Genomic DNA, 21,839 nt, shown 5'->3' with positions numbered 1-21,839 from the left:
TATAACATTAAGATGTAATTAATTAATCAATTCTTCAATTAATACTCATTTTTTATCTTCTTCAATAAATCCCCAAATCTTCTTTGTAAAAAAACTAAAGATTCCAAGAAAATAAAATAAAAACCAAGGCTCACTTATCCCCTTTAAACTCAGAAATGGTATCTTCAAGATATGCAAACTCTTATATTCACTTCTAAGACTATGTAGATTATATCTCTATTTACATTTGTCAATAATTAGCAATGCTCTAAAAGGCATGGTGGGAGAAAGTTTTAGTCCATACCAAGAAGAAATTCTATAAAAAGAAGAATTGATTCACCTTAGATATTGAGAATGAGATACTTCCACTTCAAGACGATCATATGAACCTCAACATATGGAAAAGGTCCATCCTATTATGGCTTAGTGTTGCCACTACAAATTACATTATCTAGCTTAAAAAAAACACTTCAACACCAAATGAAAATGCTAGAAGATCTTTGATGCAATCTAACCATCTAAAATCCCCACTAAGCTAGATAAGGAACCATTGACAGCCTTGTCTTTTTTTTTTGTCAGAATTAAATAATATCTTCATATTTAGGTATGGGATGCAAACCATTAACCGATATGATTTGGACTCAATAGAAGGCTTATTTCCTAGAAAGCAAGGAGCTTTATGCCTCTAAATAAATTTGTATAGGTCAATTCGAAGATCTATTAGTAGGTACTCTTTAATATAGTATCTTGTTAAAGAGAGAGAAGAAAGAAAATTTTTTTCCTTTCAAGAGAGAACATAGGGTTTTTATTTTTTACTAAATATGTAGATATTTAATATGTTTTATGTCTATGAAACCATCGAAGGCCTATTTAAAAATAACAATGGTCTGGGCTGAGGGTAGGACTATGCCCCATATCTTTTTTTTTTTTTTTGTATTACATCATATTTACAAGGTATTAAAGGAATAGCAAGTGAGAAGTGCGTAGCATATTTTCATGATAAAAAGGAAACTTTTTTATGGAGTTTTATGATAGCTCTAGACATGGGCAGTTATCTATTTTTATGAATTCAATATTGTCAATCTTAGACTCGTTATCTTATACGAGGGAGAGTTTAATGAAGACCTTTTATCTTATACGAGGGAGAGTTTAATGAAGACTCTTTTTCATAACTTTCCTTCTAAGAGATATCTAGAAACTTTTCTGTCCATAACTAGGAGATATGATTAGTAAGGAATAAAATGATGCAAAGAGAATAGAAGTTATGGCACAAAATTGAAAGAAATAAGAATATATATATGTAGTATATATTTATAATTAGTTGAAAAGTCTAATGGTATTTTTGCCTGAAAAAATTCATTAAACTCAAAAAAGGAAGAAACTTGTTTTCTAATGGGTGAAATATTTGGAAAACATCTTTTAAATGTTTTTTTTTTAACCTAAAGCTTTATCATGGAGAAATAAAGAAACACTTTAACTTTCTCCAATTTATAAAAATATTGTATTTGAAAAAGTCTTTCGGCATTTTTGCCCTAAGAAATTCATTAAACTAAAAAAAGAGAGGGAGAAACATGTTTTTTAGATGGATGAAAAATTTAGAAAACATATTTTAATTGTTTTTTCAAACTAAAGTTTTACCGCGAAACAAAATAACAACACTTATATTTTTTTCAATTTGTAATAATATTGTATTTGAACACAAACTTTATTTAATATTTTAAAAAAATAAAGTATGACTCCATTTCTAGGTAGATTTTTGTTTTTTAACTAAAAACATCAACATAGCAACGTAACCAATAAAGGTAAAATTGCCACACTAAGTTATCAAAAAGGAACACTTAATGTCCGTAGCCTTATGTACATCTTACACACAGTGGTACTAGTTAATTGCATTAACTTAAAAACTAAAATGTGGGGTGAATATTGTGCAGTCGACACTATTCACCCTTCACAAAAATATCATAGATGACACTGTTCATTTATTGACAATTTATCTTAGTCCTCAAAGTTTTATTTTAGAAAATTTGATCATAATTTAAGGCAAATTACTTCTGATTTCGTAGTCAATAGCGGGATTGAAAGAATAGGGATCGAAATGAAAAAGTCGCCAAACATGGGTGGCGTGCTAGGAGTTTCGAAAAATATACACTTTGGTCCTTTAACTTTAAAAATAACACAAATTACATGCCTTTGATACCTCAATTTTTTTCAAATTCAATTTTGGTATAAAATTTTATTTTTATTATTTTTTAGTCTCTGATTGAGAGAGGAGCGAGAGAGGTAGCCAAATTCTGCCGGTAGAGAGAGAAAAATATTGTTGACACCGATTTAGGCTACCAAAATGGTCAATGTTTGTGTCAAATGGTTCTATTTGATGAGGAGAGTTTATATTAAGTGTTTTTTTTTTCTTTTAAAGTTTGTGAAAACAACAGATCTGAGCTCAGTTTGATATTTGATTTCGGGTTGATTTTAGTTTTTGAGAAGGTTTTTTGGTTCTTTTGAGGTTATGAATAAGTTTATCACGGTTACTAAGTTGTTTTGGGTTAAAAATAGATTGAAAAACAGGTTTTTGAGTTAAAAAAACATAAGCCTCAATTTTCTGGCAACCATAGTGGTTGAAATTTGAAAAAAATAAGATAACGCGTCATCTGATTTTTTTTTCCAAAAACATTTGGGGCGGAATATATAAGGGCCTAGTTGCGCGGGCCCTGATAAAATGAGCTAGGTTGGCTTGTCAGGTCCAACAACGCCAGACCTTTGCTTCTTTTATTTATTTTTTTTCTAACTCTTATTTTAAATTAATTCTTTTTTTTATACGGTTTTTTTCTCTATTTTTTTTTTACATTTAGATTAATACTCATTCTCTATTTCATTTTGTTTAGGGAACCTATTTTAAATGACGATTATTTCTTTTTGTTATGTATTTAAATTTTGAAGAGTTTTTATAATTTATCTATAATTTTTTTAATCTTTTGTATAGATGAATTTTATTTTTTAAAATAAAAAAATTATTTTCAGATAATATTTCTAATATATGCAATCTTGTATAATATTTTTTTTCTCTTTTATTTTATTCAATCAATTTAATTTGTGTCTCTATTTCTATTATCATTTACTTGAATAAAAAATCATTTCAATAAATAAATTTAGCAAATACAACTGAATAAATATCTCGGCTTACGAGATTAAATATCTTGATCTACATCTATCTTTTATTTTTTTAGTTATCATTTATGTTTTTTTATTTATTAACACACTTTGTTTTTTATTTATTTAATTATATATAAACATAAAATTTTTACTTTTAATTATATTTTTTTAACTATAAAAACATGTAAAAAAATTCATTATATACAACTTTTTTATTTTTGTAAAAAAATCTAAAGGCAAGTAAGTATCTAGCATTTACTGTTGCTAGAGACAAGGAGCACTTTATTGTTTAAAATCTTCCATTGAATTGATAAATCCTCTATTGCCCCTCCCTCTCTCTTTCCCTGTCACTCTCGCTTCATTAATCCACCTGCATCTATCTGTACGAGCTCTGTGCAAACCACACATCATACAACCAAACCAAAGAAAGAACACCATTATTTCCCATCAGAGTTTCCCTTTATTTCCATTCACTAAACCAATCAATAAAAATCTCTCTTTCGCTCTTTAAAATCTTACATTATTACCCTCCTCTCCTCCATGATCGATCACTAAACCACCAAGAAAGAAACAAAAATACATGGATACATTTGTAGACAGACTCCATCGAAGCAACAGCAACAATAACAGTAGCACTGGTAACAACAACACAATTAGAAGGCTTAGAAGCAATGGCAGCATGAAAGGTGGCCATGCTTCACCAATGTTCCCTACTAATGGCAAGAAACGTGGCTGTGCTTTTGAAAATCCTGAACCCTCTTCTCCAAAGGTTACTTGCATTGGTCAAGTGAGAGTAAAGACCAAGAAACAAGGCAATAAACTGAGAACAAGATCAGAGAAGAGAGGGGAGATAAGTTTTAGAAGAGTAGACCAAAACAGCAATGCTTTTGAAGGGAGCAATAATCATCAAGATTTGATTAACAATCAGTTCTTGAATCAGCAGCAGCAACAAGAGGATTTGTCACCCAGGAATCCAAGATGGGTGCATTTGCCTGTGACTATATGTGAAGCTTTAAGGACTTTTGGAGCTGAGTTTAATTGCTTTTTACCTTGCCGTTCTTCATGCACGGCAAGTGAAAAAGAGAAAGAAGAGAAGGCAGCGGCAGCAGGATCTAATAACAATGGCAGTAGCTCTTGTGGGGCGGTGTTTGCTAGGTGGTTGGTGGCAGTGCAAGAGGAAGAAGGGAAAGGGAGGGAGATAGAGTTGGTGGTTGGAGAAGAAGTCGAAGAGGAAAGAGATGAGAGGAGGAGGAGCTATAGGAGACATGTTTATGAAGAGATTGAATTTAAAGACGAGAAATTTGGAGGAAATGAGGGTTTGCAAGAAGAGGAAGAAGCAAGGGTAAATATTTGTATACCACCAAAGAATGCTTTGTTGTTGATGAGGTGTAGATCTGATCCTGTTAAAATGGCTGCTCTAGCTAATAAGTTTTGGGAAGCACCTGCTCCACAAGTTGAAGAAGATGAGCAAGAAGATAATGAAAAGGATAGAAATTTGGGAGTAGAAGAAGAAAAGCGTATCAATGTAGAAGATAAAAGAGAAGTTGGGCCAGGTCATGAAGAGGAAGAGCAAATAAAAGTTGTGCAAGAAAGTATTAGGGAGCACAAGGAGGATTTGTTTGTGGCTGAAAATCTGGTCTCTTTCGAAACTGTTGAAGAGCAGCATACTCAAGAAACTGGAGTAGGTTTGGCTCTTTTGGAAGGCGAAGGTGGAGCAGATAGCCAACAAGTCAGAAGCACAGATGAGAACATCGATGGGGTTCTACAAGAAGGGAGTCCGGTGAAGCAAGAAGAGGAACCAGAAATTCTTGAGGTCATGAACTTGCAGCCAACAGCCACAACACAAGAATCTGTTAGTCTATGCAGTGATCAGTCTTCACACGATCAAGAAATTGCAGATCCAGAGGCCTTGATGAATCACGAAAATGAAAACAAGATGGTTAAAGAAAATGAGGATAATCAAGAAGACAGAACACTCGAAGCAGAACAAGAACATGTAGTGGACTTCAGTGATGACATTGAGGAGAATTCAGTGTCTGCACAGTTCGAACAAGAAAGCTTAGAGGTTGCTGTCAAAGACTTGCAGGACCAAGAACCAGAGCCACGTTCTGTTGCTGAATCACAAGTACAAGAGTCAAAGGAAGAGAAAGAGACCGAGCAAGAGGAGGAAGAACAGACAGTGACCCATGAAAGATCCGAACCCGAAGACCCAAAAACCCAGGAAGCTGGTCAAACGGGTACGGGTGTCAAGTCAAAGAAAAGAGATAGTAGTCAACCACTGTTACCAGATTGCCTGCTGTTAATGATGTGTGAGCCCAAGCTGTCAATGGAGGTATCCAAAGAAACTTGGGTTTGCACTACGGACTTCATCAGATGGTTACCAGAGCATTCAAGGCCAGTCAATAAAGCGGACGGTAAAGATGAGCCCAAGAAAAGAGCCAGCATCGACAGTAATCCTGCGCAGGTGCATAATAGTAACAGCATCAACAACAACAACAACAACAACTTGCAGCAGCCAGCTAGGTCTTCTTGTTCATATCCGGGTAAGCCGCCGGCTCATGGAGCCGGGACAGAGTCCATGTCCACAATGATAGAGCAGAAGCTGGTGGGAGCCAGGGCATACGATCCATTTGTTCTGACGCGCTGCAAGTCTGAACCAATGAGGTCAGCTTCTAAGCTTGCCCCGGAGGCTTGTTTCTGGATGAATAGGAAGCTCGAGCCTCATGGAGCAGCGGCTACGCTTGGGGTCGGCGCGGCTGGTGTTGGGTTTTAAAGGCCATGTCGATGGTAATAAAATTAAAGGGCTCCTGCTTAAAAGTTAAAAAAGAGTGCGGTAAGTTCGTAAGGGTAGTTTTTGTAGTATTGGTAGCGGTGCTTTTACTCTTTTTTACTGCCATGCGTTCTTGTAAATCTTACTTTCCCATTATTTGAAGCAAACCTCTTTTGTTTCTTTTTTGTCCTCTAAGATAAGGCAGCATCATGTGTTTGTGACGACATGGTGGAAATATTAGTGGAGTGGAGTAGAGTGCATGTTACTACTGTATGGTCCACTAGGGGTCAATTTTGGCCCGTTGGATTGGTGAGATTCTGGGACTGATGAAACAGACAGTTAAGCAATGATTTGATATTGAATTATTAATGCATGTTGTTGTTATCATGATGCTGGGAGGCTTTTGGAAATGATTTTTGAATTAAATTGTTTTTTTTATTTGAAAATATATTAAAATAATAATTTTATAAAAATTAATGGGAAAGAATAATTAATTTGAGGCATATTAATACGATCTACGAACACTTAAAAAATTAATTTTAACAAGAATTTTTTAAAATTTTATAAAATAAGATTTTTACGGCAAATAAGTGATGTTTGATTAGTTATGTTAAAGAATAATTCAAGCTCGGATCTTAAAGATAGTATGGTTTGATGATTACCGGTAGTGTTTGTGATTTGTGATTTGGGTCGATATTTAAAGTGTTTTTATTTATAAATATATTAAAATAATATTTTTTTTAAAAAAATTATTCTTGTTATTAATATATTAAAAAATGATTCAAAATAATAATAAAAAAATTAATTTTAAAAAACAATTTTCAAATTTTTTTTTATAAAAAAACCACAATATAAATAAATTAAGCTTGTTTCGCTACGCGTTTGCACATGTTTTTTAACTTAACCATGATTGCATCCCGTTTGGTTACAAAATAAAACACAATTTTTATTCCTGAGCCCACCAATAAATGAGTTTTGAACTCAGTTTTTGAAAAACTACTTCCAAATGTTTTCGCTGCACTTCTCTTTTGCTTTTCATTGAGTTGTATTTTATTATTGTTGAATTTGCTACCCAGACTCAAGTTTTTGTATCTGTAAATTATAAAAATATATATATGATTTAATTCTCACTAATAATTTATATAATTTGATCCCCATCTCGATTTTGTTAATGAAATATTTTTTATTTGATGTTGTTTCATGAAAACTAGAGGTCTTCCTATATGAATTATATTTATGATGACATATATGAATTATATTTATGATGGCATTGCAGTAAGTTTAATGGGGTAATAAAATTGGTGTTCTAATTCGCACGGTTGTTTTTACAATATATTAATAATAAAATGCACATTAATATAATTACAAAATAAAAAAAATTAATAAATAAACTTTTAGATCATTTTATTATCAACATCAATTTCAATCATTATTTTAACCAAACATCTTGGACATACTTTTTATTGAACAATAATTTCAATCGTAATTTTAATCAAACACGTATTTTAATTAAACAATCATAACTAAAAATGATTTTTCTAAACTTAATTTTTTATATTATAATTATAAAAATATCACAATATCAAACACCCTCTTAATTTGAAATTCGTTGCCTTTTATTGGTAACAGTTTTCTTTGGAGATAGCGGCATCCATGCATGCAACTAAAAGCATCAAAGTGGGGGAAATATTAGACAATGGAGCACAATCTCGACAATGTAATAATTGAGAAACCGATCAATTTGCATTTAGCGTTTTGTTGTCTGAATCCCATGGACGTGAAATAATTGGGACGTGTTGTCTCTTATTACACATTTTCGTGACCTGTAATAACACCTAATAAAAAGAAAATAATAATAATAATAATAATGTCTGCCACACTGATTAACTACACATCTTAATGATTGGTTATGATTTTCTATTGTTTTTTAGTTTAACGTGGGTGTCCGGGCCAGCTTGCGCGCACCTAGACTAATCCCATGGGCCCTGAAGTTAACGACCATGTAAGCCTCCAGTGACCATCATATTTACAACCACAGGGTTCGAACCTGAGACTACAGAGGAAGCAAACCTCTTGGTCCCAAGCTCTTATCACTGGGCCACTACCTAGATGGTTTTGATTTTCTATTGTTTTTTTGGCTAATAATTGTTTCTTCTTCTTTCTTTTTCGTTACAACATCGACCAAAAATTATACTGCTTTGCCAACATAAATCACCAATTGTGGGTAATAAAGTCAAATGCTATACTGCTTTGACGCTGAATTCCAATAGGGGAAAGAGGAAAAAAGAAGAAGAAAGGTTATCGACAAAAAAAAAAAAAAAAATAGAGGTGCGTTTGGTACATGCATAATTTTATTAGGAAGAGAATGACAAATATGTTTGGTAGTTGGACGGTCCTGCACACTCCATCTAAAAAAACTCTCGTGAGAGAGTTATATTGCCAACAAAATAATTTTATTATTTTGAAAAAATTTCAAATTCCATAACACCCCTTATTGAAAAGGCATTATACTTTTTTATTATTATTATATTGTAGTGGCAAATCAATAATCTTATTGTGAAAAAAATTACTAACCTAACCATGTATAAACCTTTAGACAAACAATTTCATCAAATTAATTTCCAATGAATAGTGATTTGTCCCTAGAGCTACAACAACTTCCCTTCCCCTCGAGGGGTTTTTAATTTAATTTAATTTAATTTAATGGCCCAGCATCTGTTTGAGAATTCTCCTAGTTGAATGTTTGGATGGAAATGTTACATTGTGTTATGTCTTGAAGACCTTGAACATTTTATTCATGAAAAGAACTAATTCAAGCGAGGATATTGGAGCATAAGTGTTTGCAATCTTAAACGTTATGCTCTGCATCTCCAGTTCTTTACAATCATAAATATTGTTCCTGCAGCTCTGCTTTAGATTGTATTGGCCTGATAAATTGACAAGTATAGTTGGTTCTTCTTATTGACTCACGCTCGTTAGATCAAATCAAGGATGAAAATCTGATCAATCTCTCTGAAAATTATATCATTACAAATCTTTATTTTTAATAAAATATTTAATTAGGTAGTGCACTATGTACTTGTTGTGCAATGAAATTTTTTTTTTTAATTTCACTATTTTAAAACAAAATTTAATGCCAGTTTAAGTTCAGTTGTTAATGATTGACAAAATAGAAAAACAAGGGATCAAAGTGAAAAAAATAGGTAAAATACGTGGTTGTTTCAAAGTTTGTGCAAAATAATTCATTTTCATCCTTCTATTTTTCCAATTATACCTTTTCAGTTCGTTAACATTTTTGAAATTCAATTTTGATACGAAACTCCATTACTTTTATTTTTTAGTTTCTTGGAAGAGAGAGAAGAGAGAGAATGATTGGATTCCAATAATAGAGAGATAAAATTCTTGTTAGCACCAATTCCAACAATGAAAAAGATCGATTTTGATGTTAAAGAATAGAGAGAGAAAGGATGGTCATATTCTGGTAGTAGAGAGAAGTTTATGTTGACACCGATTCCAACCACAAAAAAATCGATCTTAGGTTTAGAGAAATGATGACTGAATTTCAATAATTAATAGAGAGAGAGTTTCTTTTAGCATTTTACGAGGTTATTACAGTCTTATAAATCTAGTTGTATGTTGGTCTAAATTGTTTCATTATATCCCTATATTATGTTATAATCTTAATATTTTTAAAATGCATCGTTCACGCGTCCATTAGATTTTAGGTTTACTAGCTTTTTTATATCTTTGTAGAGTGGGTTACTTGTATATATGTCAACTCAAGTGCCTGAATTTCCTTTGCTTCCCCTTGAAGACTCTTTTGGATCCCTTTGTCCCAAAGATACTAAAGTCTTGTCCAAGGGGGAAAATGCACGCTGTACCACTAATCCATATCGATCTTCCATGTCAAATTCATCAAGCATTTGTTTGGATACATAATTAAATCCAAACCCTCTACTTTAGGACGTTCATGTCTGAATCCAAAATTATCATTTTGCATAAGCAAAATGTCTCCTTCTCAAAGCAAGGATTGCTAATTCAATGATGTCTTGCTGGATTCCAAAAACACCGGTCTCTGCAAGCCAGAGGTGTGTATGTACGGATCAAGTTCCAAGGCAATCGATTTTTTAGTGGGCTGCGTTTTCTTTACCAGAGATTCCAGCCTTTCCAGCCAAAGATTTTCTCTTATCTCTTCGGCTTACTTTGTTGTTTTCTGTGTAGAGTGGCACGGATTGATAGTGCAAAACAAGAAAGTCGTACAGACTGAGCTGCTTGTGTCTGCCTTTGCCTCGGAGGGGATCTACAATGGGATGCTTTATTAGTAGTGCTCAAACAGCTTCTCATTGTCCTTTTCTTCTTCTTTTTTCTTGCAAATATTGAAAGGAATCTTTGTCCAGCCTTTCTTACATTCCCCCCCTTTTTTTTATTGCCATTCTATGAAACATGAATGATCAGTGGTTCTATTTCTTGAATCTGGAATTATTATGTCTAGAAAAAAATATAATTTCCTTCTTCTCCTCCACTGTCCAGCTCGTTATATACGGGCAGGGTAGAATATTTGAGACAATGAGGCCCATGCTTGCAGTCTTCATAGCAATTATTCATAGTTTTAAGCTTATGTTAACCCTTATGATTTATACGACTAATATAAACTCTTGAGTTTACAACTTAATTTCACTTTTGTGGTTAAATCTAGTCTATATATTGTGTATATGACGATCATTGTTCTTAGGATTACTTCTCTTATCCTTGCTTATGTGGACTTAATGTCTCAAATTTTCTTGGATAATTCATAATCTTGCCTTGATTGCGAAGTAGTTGTTGCCTCATTACGGATTGAGTTGTAAGAACAATAAAGGTTTTAAAGCTCCTCCAAGGAAGAGAGGTATTTATATTGGTAATGAATAACCTGACATGCCCGATGGAACACTGTTATGGAGTCTAATATATAAGAATCCTAAGAAGATGATTTACTAGCAAGGGATGCAAACTACTAAGAATTGTGAGAATACCAAATATCTCTGGACATTTACTGAATTTGTTCTAGCATACCCTCATTGGCCAAATATCACTCACTTACCTTTAACAAGACGATGCAGTATATGTTTGATCGCTTGGCTAAAATCAAGCAAGCTCAGACTGCTCAACAATCAGTACCAATTGCTCTGCCTCCTCTAGTCTCTATGTTATACCCCTTGTGAACTCAGACTACATAGCTGCGCTTGAGATAACTTCACCATGTCCTAAACCGGCTCAACCTCGTGTATATGGTCGTCAGCATGGTGGGCAACCCCTTACCTGGATCTATGCTTATCTATTCTATGTTTAACCTTATCAGTAGGCTGCACCCGTGAAATTATGAAATAGTACCTGCAACTTCTTCCACCTTACCGACTATATAATAATTAGTATTTCTAGCCTCAATAACAATATCCACATGCTCATAATAGAATCCCCAACCTACCCGCTAAAGCCTTGATTGCTTGGGTTGACCTAGTCCAACATCTTCAAGCAATGGGAATCATTTAATATCAATGATGCTCCTAACCTAATATACAAAAAGCTCTACCCTAATTGGATAGATTCCATCGTCTGATTCCCAGAGGGGCCAAGATTAATGTCTTTAAGTAGTTTTCAAGAGAAGACAATACGAGTACTAGCCAGAGAGCACATTGCTAAGTTAATTTCTAGACCAGTATGGGGATGCTGCCCAAGGACCAAAACTATGAGGCTATGGCTTTTTGTGGGTCTTCATCGGCTAAAATAGATTTTCACTAGTATTCAAACCTACCATCAAACTCCATACAATCATGGGCAGAGATGAAAAAGAAGTTCATCACTCTAAAGAAGGCCAAGAACACAAAGATAGGTGCAAGACACATAAACAAGCTAAAAAGCTAGCTAATAAGGAGTCGTTAATTTGCTCGAAAATACTTTTTTGACATTTGTTGTGCAGATAGAAGAGTTATTTGACTAGTTAATTAATATGCATGACGAATAAATAAAGCTCGTTGGAAACCATCTAATGACATCACCAAAACAACTTAAAGGTAGACCTTATTCTAAGTGATGCGATTCTTGGAAGGCCCAAGTTTTCTGAAAAGAAGATGCAAGTGGATGGTGATCTCTTCCTAAGAGGAACTATGGCCATAGTTTTAATTAATTCAAAAAATTTGCTTACGTTTGCAACGGTTCAGAAAAAAATATGCTTGACAAACCATGATTGAAGTTAAAAATTAAGAGTGAATAATTTGAATCTAAAAATTTAAACTATTAAATAAAAGATATTTAAACTTAAACACCATGACCATAAGTGAATAATAAAATATTTATTTTTTATACAGTTAAAAAAGAAAAGAAGTTTTTTTAAAGAGGTTTTTGAATGTCAGTCCAAAAAAAATCCTTTTAATATAGGCTAAATCTCAATAAATTTTATAAATAATTTATAAAATCTAATAAATATGCAGAATGATAAATATTTTTTTTTCTAAATTAGGATACGTGAACTATTCAAAAACTTCATTCATGGGTTAGACAAATATAAAATGGGTTGGTAAAAATTAATTTTTATATGTCAAAAAATTATTTGAAAGCAAGTTCAAATCCAAATTCAAAATAGATCGGTAAAAAAAATTTATTTATTGGCCAAAATAGATATTTTTCAACAAACCCAAATCCCTAGTTGGCGATGATTGGGCCGGCCTTAGATTCCTAGACCTCCTTGATCAAAAAAGAATAAATAGAAAATATATATGAAATATTAGTGAAATATAAGATTTGTTATCTCATTAGCATTATTTATATTAAAAAAAATAATTCTATCTCGAACACATACAGTGAAATTAGAGACACTAAGTGAAATCCAATACATAAAATAATTTGATCTATAAATAATATCATTATGGTAAAGGTTATAATGCTAGAAAAATCATTCAAGGCAAACTCAATACATTCTAGTTAGTTTTTTTTTTTTTTTAAAAAAAAATATAATAGCCGATTATTTGGTATCTCATATATGAGTTTCACAATTATAAAAGTTTTTTTTATTTAAGAAATGTAAATTTAATCTATTAAATTCCCATTTACTAAAAAGAAAGAGCAAACTCAATTACAATTGGTAGAATAAGTTTTGTAGTAGAATACATATTGTATTTTTTTAATATATTTTAGTTATTTATACCTAGTTTTATTTATATCATTTATGTCTATGTAGTTTTAAATAAATTCAAGCATTTTAGAGATAGATAGAGAGGTAATAATTTTACAAATCAACCAATTAATCTTAAATCTAGTATAAGTTAAGAATTGTTGGCAATCAAATCGCCTGTAAGCTATCCAGATCCATGGAATGAAACTCAACCTAAAACTCTGTAGGAGTACGAGAAAATAAAAAAAGCACGAACTCTAAAGAAAAGACCCATGAGAGTAAGAAAACAAAATAAACTAGAAACTATAAAGCAAGAAAGTCATAACTAGATGCATAAAGGCTAAATATGAGATTATTGAAAGAAAAATAGTGAAACAGAAGTGAAAAATGCTACCACCTCTAATAAAAACCTCATGAGACTCTCGAAACTCTAGAAAGAAAAACATTTAATAAGCCACGACTCTAGTGTTGTTGTTATTGCTGTTGTTTTAGTTATATGTTAGTAAATTAATTTAATTATGTAAAATAATTGTAAATATTGATCCAAAAATAACCAATTTAAATGGTTTTTGAAATTTATTGGATAATTTCAATTAGAAAATTTTAAGCAAATTTAGTTGGTTTGGTTTTGGTTTTAGATTTTCAAAACCAAAATAACCTACCGAAACATGTTGAACTAAAATAAAAAATTCAACCGAGTCAAACGAAAAAATTCATCATAAACAAAAGGCTTGTTAAATCAAAACCTACCAATATAGCTAACAAAAGGCCTCTTAATTCAATTATGAGTAGCTAGTTATCTTGAATAGGATGAGTGAGTAGTTAGTTACCTTGAATAGGATGAGTTACCAAAAGTCATTTTGGAATAAAGTGAGTGAGTAATTAATGTAAGTTATCTTGAACTTTTTCATTTAAAAAAGGAGGCAAGACAATAAATTAAAGGAGGACACAACTTAACAAAGCAACAACTGTATTGCAATTCAATCAAGTTTACAGGATCTTCAAAACCTATTTATCAAGTAGGTATGTGATTGTAGGTTGATAACGAGTAAATGATAGCTTGCTGGCAGTAATTCTATAGGAGATAGAACAATATGCGATAACTTTGTAGGTAATATTCAAGTAGGCTTGTAATTTTCTTTGTAATCTAGCTTGTAGTTTCAATTCCATAAACCAGAAATACCGAGAAGTTGTTTCATTATCCAGGAGTTTTAATTTGTGGATGTAATTAGAGAATGAATCACTCTATGAATGTAAGTATTCATTTTTTAAATTATTGAGTTTACTTTACATTCAGATTGTTTTAATTATTTGGTTATTTCTTTAGTTGAACAATGATTTGTGTGAAAGCGAATTTAATCATATTGATACTCGTGTAACTCTGTAATTCAAATTTAAAATTACATGAGTTAATTTAGGACTAAATTTATAGTTTAAATCAGTTAACTTAAAATTCCAATTTTAAGTTACAAAATCCTCTTAATTTAGATAGATACAAAAAAATATACATTAAACAAGATCAATAACCTTTGCATAGAAAACCCATGAGAGTAAGAAAAATTGGATATTACAAAACAAAATATCTATTGCAAAATAAGAACTTCAAGTTTTAAGGCACAAAATCTAAATCTAAGATTATTAAAAGAAACATGGAAAAAAGAACGAAAAATGCTATGATGGTAGTTAAAGAAAACCTAAGAATTAATCTCTCCTCAGAATGGAGGAGAGAGGAATTTTTTCTTCCACGTAAGTCATACGTTTTATTGATCTCATAATCATACGTTTTATTCAACAAGCCACTAATTTATTTAAATACCATATTATTTGTGATCACAGATGGAGTCATTTTAACTTACATGTGTCATTATGTGTATAATTGCCATCACCCCGATCTATAAAATTATTAATGATTGTGGCCCTTTACTTGCAAGTTGTAATAAACATATGGCGAGGGGGCATAAATTTGAGAATTGTCATCAAGAAGCCGTCATCATCAACAACCAATCTCTTGAAGAAAATATATGAAAGCCTTTGGTTAAACAACTCCACCATGGAGTTCATTGTTTTGCTACCTTGTAACAAAAATAGACCTCGAACCGGCAGAAAGATTGAAGTGTCTAGTCCTAGTTGTGTTCGAGAATGGCTTGGAGAAAGGAGTGCTTGGACCTCGTACTGGTGCCACTAGGTTTAATGATCATGTCTGGCTACCATCTCTACCTTCTACACAGATGTGTAAGATCTCCGGAGACCACAGGCATTGGCCACGAAAATCATTACAGAAAGGCTTGGGTTGAGAGAGTATTGCAGGTAGAGGGAAAAGAAAGGGGTTTATATTTAACAGTAATAGCTAGCACCATAACAGCATCAACTTTCTTGGCATCGACCTCTCTAGCTCTAAGCTCTCTAATCGGAGCATTGGTAGTCAGCTCTTCTCATAACATCTTCATAAACAGTGTCGTATATGGTGATACAAGTTCATCAGTCATCACTGTCAAGTATATCTTCCTGCTCATATGTTTCCTAGTGGCTTTTGCTTCTTTTCTTCAATGTGCGAGGTCCTTAGTCTATGCCAACTTCCTTATCAGCATGCCAAATAGTGATATACCAGTGAGTTACGTGCAGAAGGCAGTTATAAGAGGAAGCACTTTTTGGTCTATTGGGTTAAGAGCGATCTACTTTGCCACAAATTTGCTGATGTGGATTTTTGGTCCAATACCCATGTTCGTAACGTCATTGGTTTTGGTGGCGATTTTGAACATTTCTGACACAAATTCAACCCCATTCCATCAGTTTAAATCTGCTAAGAGTCATAGCATGTTCAGGAGGATAAGTGAGGAGGTACATCTGCACTTGCAACAGTAATTGAGCGCAATGAAAAGAAACATGGAGTTGGTAAATCAACAGGTCAAGAGCCATAATATTGTTAAATATAATTTATAATTTTCAAAATCTTTTATTAGCTTTTATGGTCTTTTTCAGTTGTCTTTTATTAGCTTTTATGGTCTTTTATTAAGAGGAAATATTTCTACTTCTTCATTAATTAAGTTTTGTAGTTTTTTTACTCTTCCTTGTACTATAAAAGGTCAGCAGAACAAGGAAAATATAACAAGATTTGCCTCTGATATTGAGTTGTAGCTTTACCATTTATCCTTCAATTCCTCCTTAATTTTTGTTTCCGCTTTTATTTCTAATAGATATGGTATCAGAGCCATGTGGTTTCTTCTATGGCTTCTTACATCTAGTCTTTCTACCTTCTCCTATACAACCACGTAGATTCCTATCTTTGATGGATATCATTACGAATATTGGAGTTCTCAAATGGAGACTATCTTCATTTCACAAGACTTATGGACATTAGTTGATGAGGGGTTTGCAGAACCACCCCAGGAAGGATCTTCTACAAACTGGTCAGAAGAAGACGTAAAAGATTACAAGCAGAATGTGCAGAGAAATGCAACTGCCTTGAGAATAATACAGCAAGGAGTAAGCAAATCCATTTATCCCATGATCTTCTCTATTAAGAAGGCAAGAGAAGCATGAGAGATATTGAGAAATGAATTTCAAGGCTCTCAGAAAGCCATTTCTATTCGGCTGCAGAATTTATGGAGAGAGTTTGAAAATCTTACAATGAAGGATAGTGAGTTGGTTAAAGACTTCTCTTCTAGAACCACTGAAATTATCAATCAAATCAAAAGTTGTGGAGACAATGTTTCAGATAAAAGAATTGTAGAGAAGATTCTCAGGAGTTTGCTACAAAAATTTGAACATATAGTTGTTGTTATTGAAGAAACAAAAGATCTGTCAAGACTTTCAATTCATGAATTGATGGGATCTTTAGAAGCGCATGAACAAAGGGTGAACCAGTATAACAAGCAACCAATGGAGCAGGCTTTTCAGATCAAAGCCAATTTTTCTAGCAGGAGGGGAGCAAGTTTTAATCATCAGAGAGGAGGAAGATCACTTTACAGAAAAGACTCATATGGAAGAGCAGGAGAAAGTCAGAATCACAGCAGAGGTAGAAGTAGGAGTAGAGGAAGAGGAAGAGCGAATTTTCAACCAAGAATAGGCAGCAATTCCTATTGCTCTATTTGCAAGAGAACTGGTCATGAAACTCAAGATTGTTTCTACAAGTGTCCCAGATGTAAAAATTCCACTCACTCTATTAGAAACTGCTGGCTCAAAGACAAGGAAGATACCATGAAGAGAACAATACAATAAATTTTTCAAAGGAAGAAGATCAATTGTTCTATTCCTGCATGAATGTAGAACACAAAGAAAAAGAAGTCTGGTATCTTGATAATGGTTGTAGTCATCATATTACTGGTGATCGCTCAAGCTTTGATACTCTTGATGAAGAGTTTTCTTCTCATATTGAACTTGGCGACAACAAAAGGGTGAAGATCAAAGGAAGAGGTGATGTTGCAATCCACTCAAATGAAGGTAATAAAAAATGCATTCATGATGTGTTTTACTCTCCTAGCATTGGTCAGAATCTGTTGAGTGTGGGACAAATGATGAGAAGAGGTTTTAGACTGGTTTTTGATGATGATCAGTGTAAGATTTATAATAAGAACACAAATAAGAAAGTAGTTGTGGTCAAGATGAGTTCTAATAATATCTTTCCTTTTAACATGAAATCGCTTAATCATGTTGCTATAAGGAGTGAACATCTTGATGATTCTCAACTTTGGCACTTAAGATATAGGCACTTAAATTACAATGGCTTGCAGTTATTGAAGAAGAAGGATATGGTCTTTGGTTTGCCTTATATCCAGAATCAAGTTGGGATTTGTGAAGGATGTGTGTATGGAAAAATGCATCGGTTTCCCTTTCCAAAGACAGCATGGAGAGCCAAAGCACCACTTGAATTTGTTCATGTAGACATTTGTGGTCCTATGCGAGCACCATCTCTGAATAATAAGAGATATTTCCTACTTTTTGTTGATGACTTTTCCAGAATGATCTGGATCTATTTTCTTAACAACAAATCAGATGCTTTCTCTGTCTTTCTGCAATTCAAAGCTCTTGCAGAAAAGCAAAGTGGGTGCTAAATAAAGACTCTAAGGACAGACCGTGGAGGAGAGTTCATTTACAAGCCTTTTCTTGATTACTGCAAAGAGAATGGCATTTAAAGGCAACTTACAGTCAGACATACACCGCAGCAAAATAGAGTTGCAGAGAGGAAGAACATAACTATTAAAGAAATTGCAAGAAGCATGCTAAAAGGGAAAGGACTTCCTAACAAATTTTGGGCAGAAGCTGTCAATACTGCAACTTACATTCTCAATCGTTCTCCAACAAAGGCAGTCAGAAATCAAACTCCATTTGAAGTATGGCACAAAAGAAAGCCTAATGTCAGCCATCTTAAAGTTTTTGGGAGCATTGCTTATGCTCTTATTCCTTCTCAAAGCAGAGACAAGTTTGATGAGAAAGGGGAGAAGCTTATCTTCATTGGTTATAGTGATGAATCAAAAGGTTTTCGACTTTTTAATCCTAAAAAGGATCAGTTACTGTTGTCCAGAGATGTTATCTTTGATGAAACTACTGCTTGGAAATGGGAAGATTCTGTCAATCCTGAAACGACAATTCTGGAGTTACCTCAAGCTTTAGAGCAGCCTGATATTTCCAATTCTCAACTCAGAAATGGTTCAATTTCGCAGAATGGAGGAAGCTCATCAAGTTCTATTGATGAATCAGACTCAGAATCTCCTCCCAGAAGAGTTCGTTCATTAACTGACATATACAACTCGTCATGTTGCTTTCTTTTCAGGTGAACCTCATAATTTTGAAGAAGCAGTAAGAAAGGAAGAATGGAGGAAAGCTATGAATGAAGAGATGATAAGTATAAAAAAGAATCAAACATGTAAGTTAGTTGATCTGCCACAGGAGAAGAAAGTAGTGGGATTAAAATGGGTGTTCAAGATTAAATACAATAAAGATGGCAGCATTCAGAAGCATAAGGCTAGAATTGTTGCTAAAGGCTATTCTCAGCAGCCTGGAGCTGATTTTACAGAAACCTTTGCACCTGTTGCAAGGATGGAAACTATTAGAATCATTCTTGCTTTATCCACACAACTTCAGTTGCAGGTGTTTCAGCTTGATGTTAAGTCAGCATTTCTTAATGATGAATTGTAAGAGGAAGTCTATGTTCAACATCATCCTGGATATGAATTAAAAGGAGAAGAAGAGAAAGTCTACAGACTTCTTAAAGCCCTATATGGATTAAAACAGGCTCCAAGAGCGTGAAATCATAAAATTGATTTTTATCTTCATCAGAATGGTTTCAGTAGAAGTCAATCTGAACCATCACTCTATATAAAGAAGAAGGGAAAAGATTTTCTAATGGTTTGTCTCTATGTTGATGATCTGATTTATGCAGGAACAAGTAAAGATATGGTTGCAGAATTCAAGACTGCTATGATGAAAGAATTTGAGATGTCAGATCTTGGCTTAATGAGATATGCCTCATTGGGTCCTTAATCTACTTCACAAATTCAAGACCTGATATTCTTTATTCTGTCACCATTATCTCCAGATTTATAGAGAATCCCAGCAAACTTCACCTTGAAGCAGCTAAAAGGATCTTGCGATATCTTTAAGGAACCAAGAATCATGGAATCTTGTATAAACAATAAGATGAAAACAGGTTGATTGGCTATTCTGATAGTGATTGGGCAGGAAGCTATGATGATAGTAAGAGTACATCTGGATATGTGTTTTGTCTTGGAACAAATGTAATCTCTTAGTGTTCAAGGAAGCAGAATTCTATAGCCTTATCTTTTGCAAAGGCAGAGCATATTGCAGCAAATGAAGCCATTTGTCAGTCTGTTTGGTTGAGAAGAATCATTTGTGATCTGCAGCAAAATATTCTTAATCCTACCACTATTTTCTGTGATAATATGTCATCCATTGCTATGACTAAGAATCTTGTTTTTCATGCAAGATCAAAACACATAGAGTTGAGAAATCATTTCATTAGAGAGATGGTCAGCAAAAAGGAGATCCAGCTAGAGTTTATCAACACTTATGATCAACTTGTAGATGTCCTCACCAAAGCTGTTCGCAATTCAAGGAATTTTTTAAGATTACAAATTAAGAGGGGGTGTTAAATATAATTTGTAACTTTCAATATCTTTTATTAGCTTTTATGTTCTTTTTCAGTTGTCTTTTATTAGCTTTTATGGTCTTTTATTAAGAGAAAGTGTTTCTACTTCTTCATTAATTAAACTTTGTAGTTTTTTTACTCTTCCTTGTACTATAAAAGGCGAGCAGAACAACAAGAAAATATAACAAAATTTGCCTCTGGTATTGAGCTGTAGCTCTACCATTTATCCTTCAATTCCTCCTTATTCTTTGTTTCCGCTTTTATTTCCAACAAATATCATCCACGAGCATCTCAAAGATCATAGAAATAAGAGTAGATGAGCTCATACTGTGAAGTGCAGTGTCCAGTTTTGTATCATATGCAGCAGGCTCTTCAGTTCAAAAACAAGACAACTTCAAATGAAGTTACTGGCTTTCTGTTCAAACCATGGTCAGATCATCTACTGCTAAACTCGATGTCTGTGAACTGTTCCTGGCTAAATGATCTTTCCTTATTTTGAATCACTCTACCAACCCTCTTGAAATCAACCTCTCTCTCCCCCTTCCCCAGAATATAGTTGCAAGACTAAGATTGATTATGCTGATTTTTTTTGTTCTAATTACAAAAAAGTTATGAGAACAGAAACCTATTCCTGTAAATTCTCTCTTTCATTTCTGTATATTGTCTGGATTTTGATCTCCCTGGCTACTTGTCAACTCTGCTCCATCTGTAGCACTATCAGATGTTGAATTTGGTGAACCTGACTGACCACTACTTTACTTTCATTTTCTTTGTCAGTATCGCCTTCCATTAAAGAGTTGAAAGCAAGCCTGGCAGAATAAAGGAACAAACCAACAGAATTGATTCCAAGAAAAAATGTTGCAAGGTAGCACAAACCATTCAGAATAGCCCTGCAAATAGCAGAAAGATGACACTATCTTGCATAACTTAAATCACAACGTCAAAAGATAGCAGCAGCAGGACCTACCAATGACTAAATTTGTAAAAAGCATAGGATCGAAACCTTCAAAATTACAATATAATCACAATATCAAATGAGTGAAATGAAAGGAAATAAAATCCAACAACTTGTTTAGAGTTCAAATTGAATCATAATAACATGTGAGTGAATCCAAGATTTCATGGGAAACAACAAACTCTAGCTTTCAACTGAATTTCCATAATCTCAAAACACTACGGATTGAAGAGAATTGAAATAATCCAGAAGCTAGTGTGTTTCAGAAGTTGACAATGGAAGTTATAATCCATCAAATTCCAAATCTAGCACTAAAACAGCGCATATTTGCAAATTCCCTTAAGAAAGTAACAGCAATAAACCACTGATCTTTTAATCAATAAATGGGTATCGCAAAATTCCTCAAAGAGTACAACAAGGCAACAAAATCCCACCAAAACCCACCTCCTAAAACCCCAAACTGAAACATATTTTTAACACGCGACAAAAATTGTGTTATGGGGAAAAGCCACTTCATTGTGCCAAAAAACACAGTCCCACCAACCCAAAGTCACTTTCTTTAATTCCAATTTCCATATGAGCAATCAATAACAGCAAAAAAAGAAAAGAAAAAAGTAAAGGAGAATACCATTTCTTTAGAATGCTTAGCACGGCGTCGAAGAGAGCGGAAGAGGAAACAGAGAAGGCACCAGTGAGAAGAACACTAGTAACAACCTGAATTGGTGAACAATAT

General features: G+C 33.4%; 2 protein-coding genes and 2 long non-coding RNA genes across 4 annotated transcripts; 3 read left to right on the top strand and 1 right to left on the bottom strand.

Annotated features, from left to right (window-relative positions):
• The first annotated feature begins 3,408 nt into the window (after nt 1-3,408).
• LOC18095385 (uncharacterized) lies at nt 3,409-6,289 on the top strand. Its single transcript, XM_006369963.3, has one exon. The coding sequence runs from the start codon at nt 3,710-3,712 to the stop codon at nt 5,900-5,902; it is 2,193 nt and encodes a 730-aa protein (XP_006370025.2). The 5' UTR covers nt 3,409-3,709; the 3' UTR covers nt 5,903-6,289.
• Nucleotides 6,290-9,696: 3,407 nt separating this feature from the next.
• Nucleotides 9,697-10,416, top strand: LOC18095384 (uncharacterized). The gene is made up of 2 exons (XR_002979949.2): nt 9,697-9,987; nt 10,121-10,416. It is a non-coding gene; the product is annotated as an uncharacterized LOC18095384 (long non-coding RNA).
• Nucleotides 10,417-15,057: 4,641 nt separating this feature from the next.
• LOC18109599 (uncharacterized) lies at nt 15,058-16,168 on the top strand. The gene has a single exon (XM_006387821.3). The coding sequence runs from the start codon at nt 15,186-15,188 to the stop codon at nt 15,906-15,908; it is 723 nt and encodes a 240-aa protein (XP_006387883.2). The 5' UTR covers nt 15,058-15,185; the 3' UTR covers nt 15,909-16,168.
• Nucleotides 16,169-20,373: 4,205 nt separating this feature from the next.
• LOC112323591 (uncharacterized) lies at nt 20,374-21,839 on the bottom strand. Its single transcript, XR_002977030.2, has 2 exons — nt 21,735-21,839; nt 20,374-21,041 (listed from the first exon to the last, which is right to left on the bottom strand). It is a non-coding gene; the product is annotated as an uncharacterized LOC112323591 (long non-coding RNA).

The sequence above is a fragment of the Populus trichocarpa genome, chromosome 1 (assembly GCF_000002775.5).
Source record: "Populus trichocarpa isolate Nisqually-1 chromosome 1, P.trichocarpa_v4.1, whole genome shotgun sequence".
NCBI lineage: Eukaryota > Viridiplantae > Streptophyta > Magnoliopsida > Malpighiales > Salicaceae > Populus > Populus trichocarpa.
This window is presented reverse-complemented; position numbering and strand designations above follow the sequence as displayed.